At 30.5% G+C, this 13,959-nt stretch overlaps 2 protein-coding genes and 1 pseudogene across 3 annotated transcripts in view; 1 reads left to right on the forward strand and 2 right to left on the reverse strand.

Annotated features, from left to right (window-relative positions):
- The window catches only part of LOC125864743 (acyl-coenzyme A oxidase 4, peroxisomal-like), a 1,153,105-nt gene that overhangs the window by 75,167 nt on the left and 1,063,979 nt on the right, over nucleotides 1–13,959 (forward strand). Inside the window, exon 1 of one of the 2 annotated variants that reach the window (XM_049544811.1) lies at nucleotides 456–459. The exons of the other annotated variant lie outside the window; for it this stretch is intronic. The gene's annotated coding sequence lies outside the window, so the exon portion shown is untranslated. Of the gene's footprint in view, nucleotides 1–455; nucleotides 460–13,959 lie in introns of those variants that run through there. 2 annotated transcript variants of the gene reach the window in all.
- LOC125864762 (dirigent protein 21-like) lies at nucleotides 1,124–1,708 on the reverse strand. Its single transcript, XM_049544831.1, has one exon. The coding sequence runs from the start codon at nucleotides 1,706–1,708 to the stop codon at nucleotides 1,124–1,126; it is 585 nt and encodes a 194-aa protein (XP_049400788.1).
- LOC125864184 (dirigent protein 22-like) lies at nucleotides 5,037–6,494 on the reverse strand (annotated as a pseudogene).

Below are 13,959 nucleotides of genomic sequence, written 5' to 3' on the forward strand. Positions count from 1 at the left end.
AAACACGTCTTTATCCTTAAAGAGAAAATAAAGAAACTATAGTAAATATTACAAATGACACCAACAAGCAAAGCTTCAAATTAAATTAATGTGAGTAATGCAGGACCATGACATTATACTCGTCAAATTTAACCAACAGATGTAATTACCGACCATTGCCATCTCACGATACTGGTGAAATGCTGGATTACGGCCAAGTACACTCAACGTGCTACCATTATACTTTCTAGTTATGTCGTGAAAATAGAAAAATGAATTTTAGTTACCTTTTGCTTTGCATGAGGAAGCTTCTTTTTATATAGAGTATGTGAATAGCTAGATCGAGGAGGGATTTTATTGATACAAAACTATTGAAAATCTTGCAGAAAATACTTTATCACGAACACTTGTAGGGAATTCTCATAGCTTGAGGCATACAATATCATTAAGATCCAATGTAAATGCATTTCCTAAAACTCAACTAACTTTTCTAGTATAAAACTAGGAGTCCAGCGCACCAATAGAATATGAAGAAAGAACTTAGAGTCCATCTCCACCTCTCAAAAGAAAAGGAGTTGAGATTATATAATTAAGGGAAAGATCAATAGCAAATAATTGATGGCTTCAACATCAGCCAACCAACGTTCCTTTTGTAGCCATAATGATTATTTAGTAATTGAGAAGTTAATGTGTTATTCAATAGCATATCATCAATATACAAGATATGACAAACGGACATTAAGACAAAATAATGGATTATTCCACAGCCTTAACGAAAGAATGTTATGTCAACGGTATAATATAATAAAGAATTTTATAATGAATAATTATGGCTCCTAATCAATTTGAATAATAAAATCCATTTGAGAGATATGAAAGCATGAATTGATACTTTTTTTTTTTGTGATATCAAGATCATATTTTTTTCAACAAAAACAAAGTTCAGTAACTTTGTTAGATAATTATTGATAGTCATTTTAAGATATTAACTCTTAAATTATTTAATACTGCGTAAACATGTCTGATCCAAGAAAGTTTGCAATTCGTATAGGTGCAATCAAAACATGTCGTTATAAGTCAAAATAAAGAAACTACAGTAAATATTACAAATGAACACCAACAAGCAAAGCTTCAAATAATTAAATTAATGTGAGTAGTGCAGGACCATAACATTATACTCAACAACAGCATCCCCACTGGTCAAATTGAACCAATAAGTCTTTGCGGTAGCGATTCCCTGAGCCAACCGAAAAACTCCAGAACCACCAACAATTGGCATCTCACGATACTGGTGAAATACAGGGTTCCTACCAAGTACACTCAACGTGCTACCATTATACTTGCCAGTTGTGAACACAAAGTTGAGAGTCATGAGAAGGGCACCCTCATTTTGATCAGCTGAACCATAAATCCCTTGGGCTCGACCCACTATTCTCGAGTTGGTCTCTGGTCCAACTGTTAGTGGGTCGTCCATCATTGCAACAAACCCAAAGGAAGTTGGGGATTTGGCAGTCATGTTGGATTGGGCTATTTGAACTGCAGTTGGGTTTTTCCCACTAACTATATCGTGAAAATAGAAATGCAACTTAGTTACCTTTTGCTTTGCATGAGGAAGCTTCTTGAACCATTTTTCAACAGCTTTGGGACCTAATTCAACACCTTGAGCCATTGGCATGACCATAATAATAACTATGAAGCAAAGCAATAGAACTACCCTTGTTTTTTCCATCTCTCAATTTCTCCTTGTCTTGAGAAAGAATGTATTAACTGTATACAAAGATATGAATATTTATAATGAATGTGAGTAGAGGACAAGAGCATTAATAGTATTAAATTTATAAGATAAAATAATAAATTTAATTTAATCAAATTAATATTTTAGTTGATATTTTCTTAAGAAACGTGTAAATATTAAACCTGACAAATCTTTCGAAAGATGCCTATACAGCTCAGGTATGTGTTGCGTCTAAAACGCACATTACATTAATTTGCACGTTCGAGGCGCGCTATTGGATTTCTTCTATAACTTGCACACATGACACAACGTGACAACAATATGTAATCATTCTTTAGAAACATGCCCTTAATTAAGGAAAATATGAGAAACAAACTTTTGCAATTGCTCCTATATACCCTCACCTGTTTTCAATTAGTTTGTCTTATTTTTCTTTTTTTATTTATTTAAAAAAGAATGTCTTTTCTTTTTCGATAAATCTTTAATTCTAATTTTCCACGACAAGTATGTTTGAAACTACAAGATTAAGAGTTTGTTTGACATTGCAGTTGGAAGGCAAAAAACACTTATTTTGACAAAAAAAAAACTTTTTTGAAAAAATTAAAGTATTTGACTAACAGATAAAACTGCTTTTAATTGAAAACAGAAGTGGTTTTTCTATTGTTGAAGAAACTAAAAATTTCTGCTTCTTAAGAAAAGGAGAAGCAGAAAATTATTTATTTTCAAGACAAATTTTGTTTTGCCATATATACATATTTATAAACATATTCCTTATATTTATTTATTTTTGTGGTGAACTTTCATATGTAGTGATTTAATTTGTGGAATGGTTTTTAAATTTATTTTGCTTAATATTTTTAATTGTATTTAAATTATTATGTCAATATTATATTAATAATAAATTTATTTTTTATTTATTTATGTATAATATTGATTGAAAATATGAATATGTACAAATTAATTTAATAAAAAATAAAAATTAATTCCAAATTTTATAATAGATATTTAAAAATAATCTTTCTCTCTATAAAATGATCTTAATAATAAAAGTGAATTGAGTGTTCTTGAGCCGCTGGTACAAGGCAGAGGAACCACCCACAATACTAGGTTTTGAATCCAGCTAGAGAGGTATTTCATTACTTTTATTTTAAGTTTAGCTTAGTTTAGCTTATAGATCATATTTGATTCACCCGAATTCTTCAAATCTTAGATTCGTCTCTATTAGCTATTCGGTAAATATTTTGGTAATGTGGTGGTTCTATTTTATTATAGTTTCAACTATAATCGTTTTCGCCAAAATACTTAACCTTTGATATTATGTTGATAAGGTATGTAATTCTACTATAATATATCTCTACTCTTTTTGATGAAAAGAGATTTGATTACAAGCCCAAAACTTTTCATATAACCTTTTTGAAAAGAATTGGAAAAATTGATAATCTTATTAAGCCAAAAATTAATTTGGACAAAATAAAGGATATTTTTGTTGCGGTCGTTTCTCAATTATATATTGTGGCTTATGTGAATGATAGGATGATAGATTTCGGTGCTACTAAATATATTTGTGCTAATAAAATAAATTGTCTCTTACACTCAAGCCAATAAAGGAGAAGAACTTGTATATTTTGGTGATTCAAGAACCACTCAAGTTCTTAAAAAAGATAAATTTTCTCTCAAATTCACGTATGGAAAAACTTTAGTCTTAACTGAAGTATTACATGCTTCTAATATTCGAGCCAATTTAATCTTTATGTGTTTATTACGAAAAGCAGGAGCAGGCTTTATTTGAGTCTAATAAATGTTATTTTAACAAAAATTAATACTTTTGGGTAAAGGATGTTGTAAACCGTGGTTTGTTTGTACTAAATGTTATAAATGAAAATATTAATATTTCTGTTTATTTGATTGATTCTTTTGATTTATGGCATGCTAGACTTGGACATGTTAGTTTATCTTATATTAAGAAAATGCATTTTGAAGGCCTTATTGGTAATGTTAATTTTTCAAGTATTGATAAGGGTGAAATTTGTGTTGAAGCTAAATAACTTCAAAATCTCATGCTTCTGGGTTTACAGACATCAATTTATTGGACTTAGAACCCGTTTGGATTTATTTTTTAAAAAATAGTTTTTAAATTAAAAATAAAAAGTCAAATTGAACTGACTTTTAAGTCAAAAAATAAAAAGTTGGGGAGACCTACTTTTGGTTTTTGACTTATTTAAGTCATTTTTTACCTTTCCAAACACTTTCTAACTTATTTTAAGTTATTTTTTATATTTGTCAAACACTTTCAAAAGTCAAAAAAATGATTTAAAAGTAGATTTGACCAACTTTTAAGTCAATTCAAATACCCTCTTAGTGCATATTGATTTGGGGGACTTGAAACAAACTATGACTAGAGGTGGAAAAAAAATATTATGTCACATTTATTGATGACTTTCTAAATATACGAGAGTGTATTTGTTGAGAAGTAAAGATGAAGCTTTTGATGAAATGTTCTTATTATATAAATCAAAAGTAAAAAATCAATTGAACAGGAAGATCAAAAGAGTAAGATCTGATAGAAGTGACAAATATATTTTGCTTAATGATTTTTGTGAAGAAGAAGAAATTAGTTATGAAGTTAGTCTTTCATACTCATCCAAATCGAATGGAATAGCTGAAAGAAAAATAAAACTTTAAAAAAAATAACGAATTGTATGCTTGTTAATTCATGTGCATGTGATAATCTTTGAGGTGAAGCTATTATCTACCTGTCATTTACAGAATAGAATTCCTTACTAGAAAATTAAAAAACCCTCCTATGAATTGTGGAAAGATTATCCCTTAATTTGAAATAGAAAATATGAATGGCCTCCATGCTTTTAATATGCCAGCTTTCACTTTGAGATAATTCTGACATTTTTTTGTTTTATCGACCTTTTGTTTTCATTACAACTACCAGTACATAGCTTATTATAGGTTTTTAATTAATTGTATATATATTATAATATATACTTAAGTTCATTGACATCATTCTTAAAAATATGTCACTCGATATAAATATATTTTCAGAATTCAATCCGTTCTTTTAGTTTAAAATTAGAAACTTAACGAATGAATAGAATATGAAAAAAGAACTTTGAGTCCATCTCCGCTTCCTAAAAGAAAAGGAGTTTTGTTGATATTGTATAAGGGAAAGATCATAGCAAATTGATGGCTTCAACATCAGCCAACTAACTTCCTTTTGTAGCCATAATGATTATTTAGTAATTGAGAAGCTAATGTGCTATTCAATATCATGAAATCAACACCAACAAGCAATTAGCTTCAAATAATTAAATTAATGTGAGTAATGAAGGGCATTATACTCAACAATAGCATCCCCACTGGTCGTATTGAACTCAGTGGCGTACGCAGGATTTTTCGTAAACAGTGTCACCTTTTAAAATAAAAATAAATAAATATACAATATAATATCATATTAAAAATATATAGATATTTATTAATATACCTTTTTATTAAAAAAAATAATAACTTTCGATGATTTCCTTTTTTTAATAAAATGTATTCATGTGAGAAAAAAGGCAAATGAAAAGAACATAAAAAATGATGCCCGAGAGGTTTGAATCCGCAACCTCAATTGCAAATTCCAAGCCAAATACCAGTTGGGCTACGCACAACTTCGATTGAAGGAGTGTCACATTTATAATATATAACTATATCTCTGTTTTTGTGAAAATTTTCCGACGAAGCAGCCTTCCTAAATCCGCCCCTGAATTTGAACCAATGAGTCTTCGCGTTGGCGATTCCCTGAGCCAACCAAAAAACTCCAGAACCACCAACGATTGGCATCTCACGGCCGGTACTTTTGAAATGCATTCCGGCCAAGAACACTCAACGTGCTCCCATTATACTTTCCAGTTGTGAACACAAAATTTAGGGTCATGAGAAGGGCACCGTACCCTTATTTTGATCAGCTGAGCCATAAATCCCTTGGGCTCGACCCACCCACTATTCTCAAGTTAGGCTCTGGTCCAACTGTCAGTGGGTTGTCTATCATTGTAACAGACCCAAAGGAAGTTGGGGATTTGTCAGTCATGTTGGATTGGGCTATTTAATTGAACTGTAATTGGATTTTTCCCACTAACTATGTCGTGAAAATAGAAACGAAATTTAGTTACCTTTTGCTTTGCATGAGGAAGCTTCTTCAACCATTTTTCCACTGCATTGGGACCTAATTCAACACCTTTGAGCCATAACAACTATGAAGCAAAGCAATACAACTAGCCTTGTTTTTTTCCATCTCTTAATTTCTTGAGAAAGAATGCATTAATCGTATACAAAGAATTGAACATTTATATGGAGTGTGTGAGTGGAGGACAAGAGTTGTAGTATTAAATTAAGATTAAATAATAAATATAATTTAATCAAATTATCTTTTTTGTTACTTATTTTCTTAAAATAAGTAGTTTTGTTAGGTGATACGGTCCACACTCTCTAAGAGTTTAGCTTGCATCAGAAGCACATGGGTATTCCTATACTTCTCTCATGGTTGCACGGTTAATTATATGTTAGTTTTTGTCAGTTTATCAAAATATTTAACTTAAATCGAGTGAAATGAGGGTGTTTGCATGATAACTTTCTCGGTTTCATTTTACTTCATCTCGATATTAAAAATATTTTTTTCTATTTTAGCAAATCAATCTTTTAAAATCATTTTCTTTTTAATGTTATCTTTATCATTAAGTAACTATATAAAGAAGTAAGTCAAATGATTAATTTTGTAAGATAAACCCATAATGAATATTTTTTCCATCCCAAAGAAGTCTCACTTACGAAAAAAATACTAGCCAAAAATTAGTGTCACCTCAAGACAAACTTTTATATTTTTTCCAACTATAATGATCTTAATTAGTAGTGTCTCCTTAGAAATTCAAGAAAAAAATTGTATTTTTTTTACTATAACCTTGATAGTGTTCAATTCTCAAGAAATATTAACTCAAATGATATATATACTTTAGTCAACTACATATTGTATTTATTGATTTATTGACGGATGTCATTTTTGCTAAAGCAACCTTATTTGGGACGAAAAGATTTTTTTCATAATAAAAAAAATGTTGAGTCAACATGATCCAAATAAAATAAAATTGAGAAAATATTAATTAATTATTTAATTGATTAGGCATATATATCATTAAGAGATTAGCTACTATCCATGAGTTTTAAATATTATTGTTATTTTAATTTAAATATTAACTACTATCCATGGGTTTCAAACATGATCCCAAGAAAATAAAATTGAGAAAATATTATTGTTATTTTAATTTAAATATTTCTAATATGTGATTATATTAAGAAAAATAATTATTCTTTCAAAGATAAACTTATCTTTGTAATTTTCTTGTCTACTTCAGTGGATAGTAATTAATCTCTATCATAATGCTATATATACACATTTCACGTTGATTCTCTAATAATTGGAAATTAAACAATGATAACATGGAAGATAATAAAATAGAATCGAAAGGACCACCGAAGAGCTAAAATATAAAACTCATTATAGTTATGAGCCTACATTCTCTTTCAATTGCTTTTTTTTTTCTTTATTGTTATAAAATTATAATATAATTATAAGGAGTGGCGGAGCTAAGATTTTCAATAAGAAGGTTCAAAATCTGAAAAAATAGACACATGAAGTAGCCAAAGGGGGTTCGACATCTACTATATATACCTAAAAAATTATTTTAACCATGTATAAATTATATAATTTTTCGCCGAAGGAGGTTCGGATGAACCCCTAATAGTAAGGTGGCTCTGCCACTGATTATAAGGGTATTTGGTGGGATGATTTAATTAGGAAAAACTATCTAACTAGATATAAATCTCTACCATATACAATTATACACTAATATTATTTCTACTTTCAAACAATTAAATATATTACTGTATTATTTTAAATATTTTATATCATATATTTTTAAAAATATACACAAATTCCTTAAAATTAGGATAAATTAATTATCTTTATATTTAAACATCAATTAATAACTCAGTTACGATTAATAATTTTTCCCTCTCATCAACCATTTTACTCTGCCAATCCCTACTTCAACAGTACTCTGCCGACGTCTCTGCTGAAGAGGATAGGATGGTCAATTGGTCATTCCAACTTAATCTTACACGTGATTGTGAATACAAGCAACACATCATGTTGCTCATTGGGGTATCTAAGTTTAATTAATTTAGCAAAAGAATATTTTTAAGGCGGTCAATATTTCAAAAATAAAATTAATAATTTGAGTTAAATTTAGAATGTTTTTAATACTTCTCACTTGTTTTTAAGGATATACAATTTCAAGAATCTTTCTCCAAATTTATCTTAATCATACACATACATATTTTTTGTGATTTGAGATATTATGTTAACCATTCTTCTATTTATTTGTTTGTGACGAAACTATAATTTTAGAGGATATTATTCTTTGACATGCCAGAATTACTCTTTTATTTAATTATATTATATATATATATGCCATTCAGCTGGCTTATTAACAATGTTGATACCCTTGTTATGATCTGCATGATCATCATTCCCACTATGTATTAACTTTTTCTGTTTCTAGAAATTTATGGGTTTTCTAGAAAATTGGTTAATTTGTCTCTTAAATTAGTGAACTTCTAATTTTAATTAAAACTACACCTCACATTCACACAATGACATACTCTAAAAAAACACTCAAAGGTGTGTTTGGTAGGTGATATTTGGCCAAAAATGCATATATTTTTCATTCCTTACTTCACAATATAATATTTTTAATTTTTTTTTTTGAATATTTATTAAATTAATTTATCTTAATATTGTATTTTTTTACAATGTAGAAATAAAATAATGTAAAGATAAAAATTAAAAAGATTCGAGCAAAAATGAATTCTTTTAAAAAAAAAAAAAGAGAAAGAAAAGGGGGACAAATGCGGGACAAACTGATTGTCCACCAATTTCGAAATCTGATTTTTATAAAAAAAATTATTTTGAACTTAATTATTTTATTTGAAACTTTTCCTATATTTATTTCGGGAAATGTTATCAAACTCTTGCGATTGATCTTATATATTCTCTTCGTTTTTAAATTGTTTGTGTTACTTTTTTTTTTAGTTTGTTCAAACAGAATCTTTTTTTTTTTTTTTTGACAATTCTTTAATTCTATTTTCCACATGACATGCAACTAAACATTTTTATGTATTCAATATATCTTTACTTATGGTATATGTATTATGTTGACTAATGCATATGTTATGCTTATGTTGATGATTTATACTAGCCATCATATTTAGTACATTTTTGTACTAACACATACTCTTGCCTACATTCTTATCAAATGTAGGATCCGACGATATTGACTTCCATCCTGGTAGCTAGGATCTTAGTAGCGCAAACAAGTGAAGATTTGGTGAGTCCTCATAGCATAGAGGATTTGATCACCTTTCCTTTATGTCTTTCATTTTATGTTGAGAACATTTGTATGGGTTGTGTCCCTAAGTCTTTCAAGTATTAGATGGTTTGAGACAATGTTAAAGACTTCCACTTCGTTTTATGAAACTTTGATACTATTGAAAAATGTTTTAATTTCCGCACCATTTTCTATTATCTCATGTTATGATATGCTAAAGGATTTGTATGAGACTTCTCGGAGTCTTGTACGCCTTGTTACATCTAGGAGGTACCCCTGGATCGTGAAACAATAAGTCAGCAAACCCCACCCCACCCCTCACCTCTTCAAATCCAACGGTCAATAGCAACCAATTTTGAATCAACACCAAAAAAACACCATCAGAGTGTCTACTACCGCTGCAAGTTCTATCCCCAATTTAGAGGAACGGCTGAACCTCGATAAGAATGATCTTTTTACCCTTGTTACTAACAATCCAAATATTCTTCGAGCCTTAAAAGGAGCCATATCTAGCATAACTTAAGCTACAAAGAATCAAATAACCACAACAAACCTATAAGACATTGTCAGATGCAAAAGAATAAAAGGGAGACAATCTTCCTAAAATCTCTTCCAATTCTGATCTGCGAGCTAAAATCACAAAAATCCATAAACCAACAACCCCAGAAAATATCAACATCAACGCCACGAATGACAATGTCAACACGGATGATTCAGAACAGTAATTTGAAAGAAACAACTGAAGCTTAGACTAACCAATCTGATAAGATTGGAACTACTCAACCTAACCAAATTCAAACCAGTCCTCCAACCAATAATGACTCAAACTTTAGCACCACTGGAAAGGCTACTTATGAATCTGATGAACAACAAGATAGCCTGAATGTCTTTCGTGAAGAGTAACTAGATATCTCCAAGAAGGAAGAAGAATATAGTGTTGAAGAAGAAATCAATGATCGACATAGAACATATGAGATAGTAGAATATAAGACTTCTGACAGTGATAAGGAAGCCAACCAACTGATCAGTACTTACAACTTTGTGCCACCTGATACCGAAGTTGACAATGCCTATAGTGAGATAGTTGATAACATAAAACTTTCTCCTAAAGCTACTCAAACTAGGAGAGGCAAAACAAGTAGAGGAAAAAGAGAAAGAGGCAGGCAAAATGCCAAAGCCACCGTGACAAGATCACGGTTAAAAAATTACAATTCTACCTAAAAAAAATTATGATTCAAGCAATTATATAGAATGTGAAAGGCATTACCTCTCAGGATGCCTTTGATAGACTCAAGCAACTTAAAGAAGACATAATATTGCTTTTATGTCTCTAATGGAACCATTTTACAGAAGATCCAAAATTGACAGATTTAAAAGGTTGATGGGCTATCATTATGCTCATTCCAATTGCGATAACAAATTTTAATTTTTTTGTGATCAACAATATGATTGCACAATTATTCAAGACACTGAAAACAAGTTACCTGCAACATCAATAGTTTGGGGGATAACATTATCATCACTGCAGTCTATGCAAAATGTAAAAATCAGTTGAGAGAAGCTCTAAGGGATGATCTTAGGCACATGGCCAATAACATCAATATTTCTTGGCAGATTGGTGGGGATTTCAACTGTATATTAGATGCAATTGAAAAAAAGGGGAGAAAATGCTCATAAAATATCTCATAGTATGTCTCTTATCAATGTATTACTGACTGCTCCTTCATTGAACCTGGATATATTGGATCAACATTTACATGGTGCAATGGAGGGGACTCAAGGCATAGAATTTAGAAGAGACTAAATAGAGTCCTTATTAACTATGAGTGGTCTCAGAAATTCACCAACACTAATATTACTCCCTTTATTAGGACAGGCTTTGACCATTCCCTCTTTTTATATTATTGATAACACTCAACATATTTCCAAAAAATACTTAAATTTTTTGAATTGTTGGTTTAATGAAGTTGGTTTTCTTGACACTATAAGACAATCTTGGAACATTGATATACTGAGGGATCCTCTATGTGGAAATTTCATCTGAAGCTGAAAAACACTTGCAAACGACTCTCTTGGTGGTCCAAATATAGTGTTGGGAACATTTTAAAAAAAAACAAAAGAGTTGGAAGGAAAAATTGCTGAAGTTGAGGACATGTGTTTACAAGACAATAGTTATATCAATAGGATGCAGTTGAATAATGTCAATGTTCAAATAATTTTTCACACTAAGAGATAAGAAACTTATTTGAGACACAAAGTTGAAATGAAATAGTTTGAAGAAGGAGATGCTAATACTAAATTTTTTCACTTCATTCTCAATGCTAAAAGTAGCAGATTAACTCTCAAGAAGATGAAAAAAGAGGACAACAGTTAGGTTGAAGGCAATACTCTATAGCCTCTAAGGCTATAAAAAATATAAACATCAATTCTCTGATCCTAAGCTTCAAAGAGACTTCACTATCCTAAATTACTTGCCAAGGGTTATATTTGAGGAGGATATTATTTTATAAAATGAGCATCCCTCTATGGATGAATTTAAGGATGCCGTTTTCTTCCTCAATATTAATAGTGCACCAGGCTCTGATGGACTCTTAGGGATTGTTTTTTATCATTATTGAAATATAATCTCTATTGACCTCTATCATATGATTTGTGAATTCTTTAATAATGCTAATCTACTCAGGTCATTCACTCATTCATGTCTCGTTTGGATCCCAAAAACTAGCAACCCTCAAAGATTCACTGAGATGAGATCTATAAGTCTCAGTAATTTCAGTTGTAAGATCCTTAATAGTAGATTGTTCAAGGTTATCCATAAGATTCTTTCCCCTAACCAAGCTGGTTTTTTGAAAGGCAGATCTATTTCCGAAAATATCCCTCTAACTCAAGAAATGGTCCATAATATTAAAAAGGCCAACACAAATGGTCATGTAAAAATTACACTAGATATGGCCAAAACTTTTGACAAAATGGACTGAAAATATCTATGTCATGCCTTGAGCAAATTTGATTTCAATGAACAATGGATTGGCGTGATTTGGGGACATTTATGCCTGGAAATATCTTTTGACAAAGTGAACTGAAACTATCTCCATGTGGCTTACAGATTTAAGAAGGTCAAAGTCTCCAAATTAATTCTTGATAAATACTAGAATTTAACCAAGCTTCAGAATACTCTCCCTAACCATTTGATTTACCATATCAAAGATATCATTATCCACAAGTGTAGTGACGACTTCCCTATATGGACTCTTACATACATGGGCAATTCACTACAAAATCAGCTTGACAAGTATTAAGAACTATTAGAAATAACCCTTCATTGCTGCCAATATATGGCATAACAAATTGCCTCACAAAGTTTCTTTCTTCATGTTAAGGTTAGTTAGAATGAGACTTCCTATTGTTATGGCCCTTGAAAAATACAAAATTCATGGACCATGCAAATGTATATGTTGTAAGAATAGTCACTTGTAAAACATTGATCACCTACTTAGACATGGAGATCTTGCTAAGTCTATTTGGAATTTTCTTCTCAACATTTTGTGGCATCACTATAAGACAGTCAGCATCAGAGATACTCTAATGACTTGGTGGCTTAGCACTACCAAAAACAAAGTTCATGCAACACTTATCCAGTGTTTGCACTTTNCAATTAACGACCGTTGACTATCCAGTAGCCAACTACATTCGTCAGGGTGCCCCGAAAATGATTTGGTTAACGAATGACTGTGGTCCGCATAACCGTCTTTTAAGTGGAAAATAAAAATAAGTGTTGTTTGACAAAATTTATGTCATGCCATGATTGCAACAGTTTAATATTGCAGAAATTTAAACAAATAGGCAACAATAAACATTAGCCAAACAAATTAATTTTAAGGTTAGAACTCAATTCAAGTCTCCACCAGAGTCGTCATTTTGTTTTACTTAAAAATAGAAAATGACTGGGTTTTAAGAGTCGTCACTTAATTTTTAAAGTGAAATTAAGAAAAACAACTTATTCAAAAGATCAAAAACAAAAAATCTAATGAAAATATTAAGGGGATTCGCGGTTCATATTAACATTTCGAGAAGAGTTTGAAAGCACCCGAAATGCACGCTAACATGCGGTTATCCGACAATTAACTATTTGTCTAATTATTTTTGAGAAAGTACATAAACTTGAATAAGAGAAAGTAAAAATATTTACTTAATTTTAAATTTTTAATTCAAAATGGTTATCTTTTGGGGAGTTGAATTTTTGAAACTTTAAGATTAATTTTAACAAATAAACACATAATTACAATTAAATAAATAGGAAAAGAAAATTTGGGCCCAACTTTGGGTCTTTCCGTCATGGGACAATACTTGGGCCTAATCCTGTTTTTAGGCCGAACAACACTTGGTACATGTTCTAGAAATTAGAATTTTATTGGGCCTTAGGCCCAATTCCACTTGTCCTAAAATCTAGCAAGATAATAGTAAATAAGTGGTCTTATGCCCAAAAAGTAACAAAATACAATTTCTGAAATTAAAAGTAGGACGTTGGCCCAATTTTTTTTTCAATTTTCCGATCTGCTGCATATTCTTTCAACTCCGAAACCTATTCGTCAATTTTTATAGCTGGCTTTCACGGAAGGGATATGAATGCAAGAGGTGGTGGAGTCCAATTAAACTCAAGCAAGAAAGTGTTCATGCACAAAGAAAAAAAAAGAGGAAAAAGATTAACAACACTATTAGGATGATATTAACTTAATCACAAGACAATTGATTAACACACGAGAGATCTTCTAAGCAAACAAAGTAACTCAAAACTCCAAGTGACATGATTTA

This window comes from Solanum stenotomum, chromosome 5 (assembly GCF_019186545.1).
Source record: "Solanum stenotomum isolate F172 chromosome 5, ASM1918654v1, whole genome shotgun sequence".
NCBI classification, from domain to species: Eukaryota; Viridiplantae; Streptophyta; class Magnoliopsida; order Solanales; family Solanaceae; genus Solanum; species Solanum stenotomum.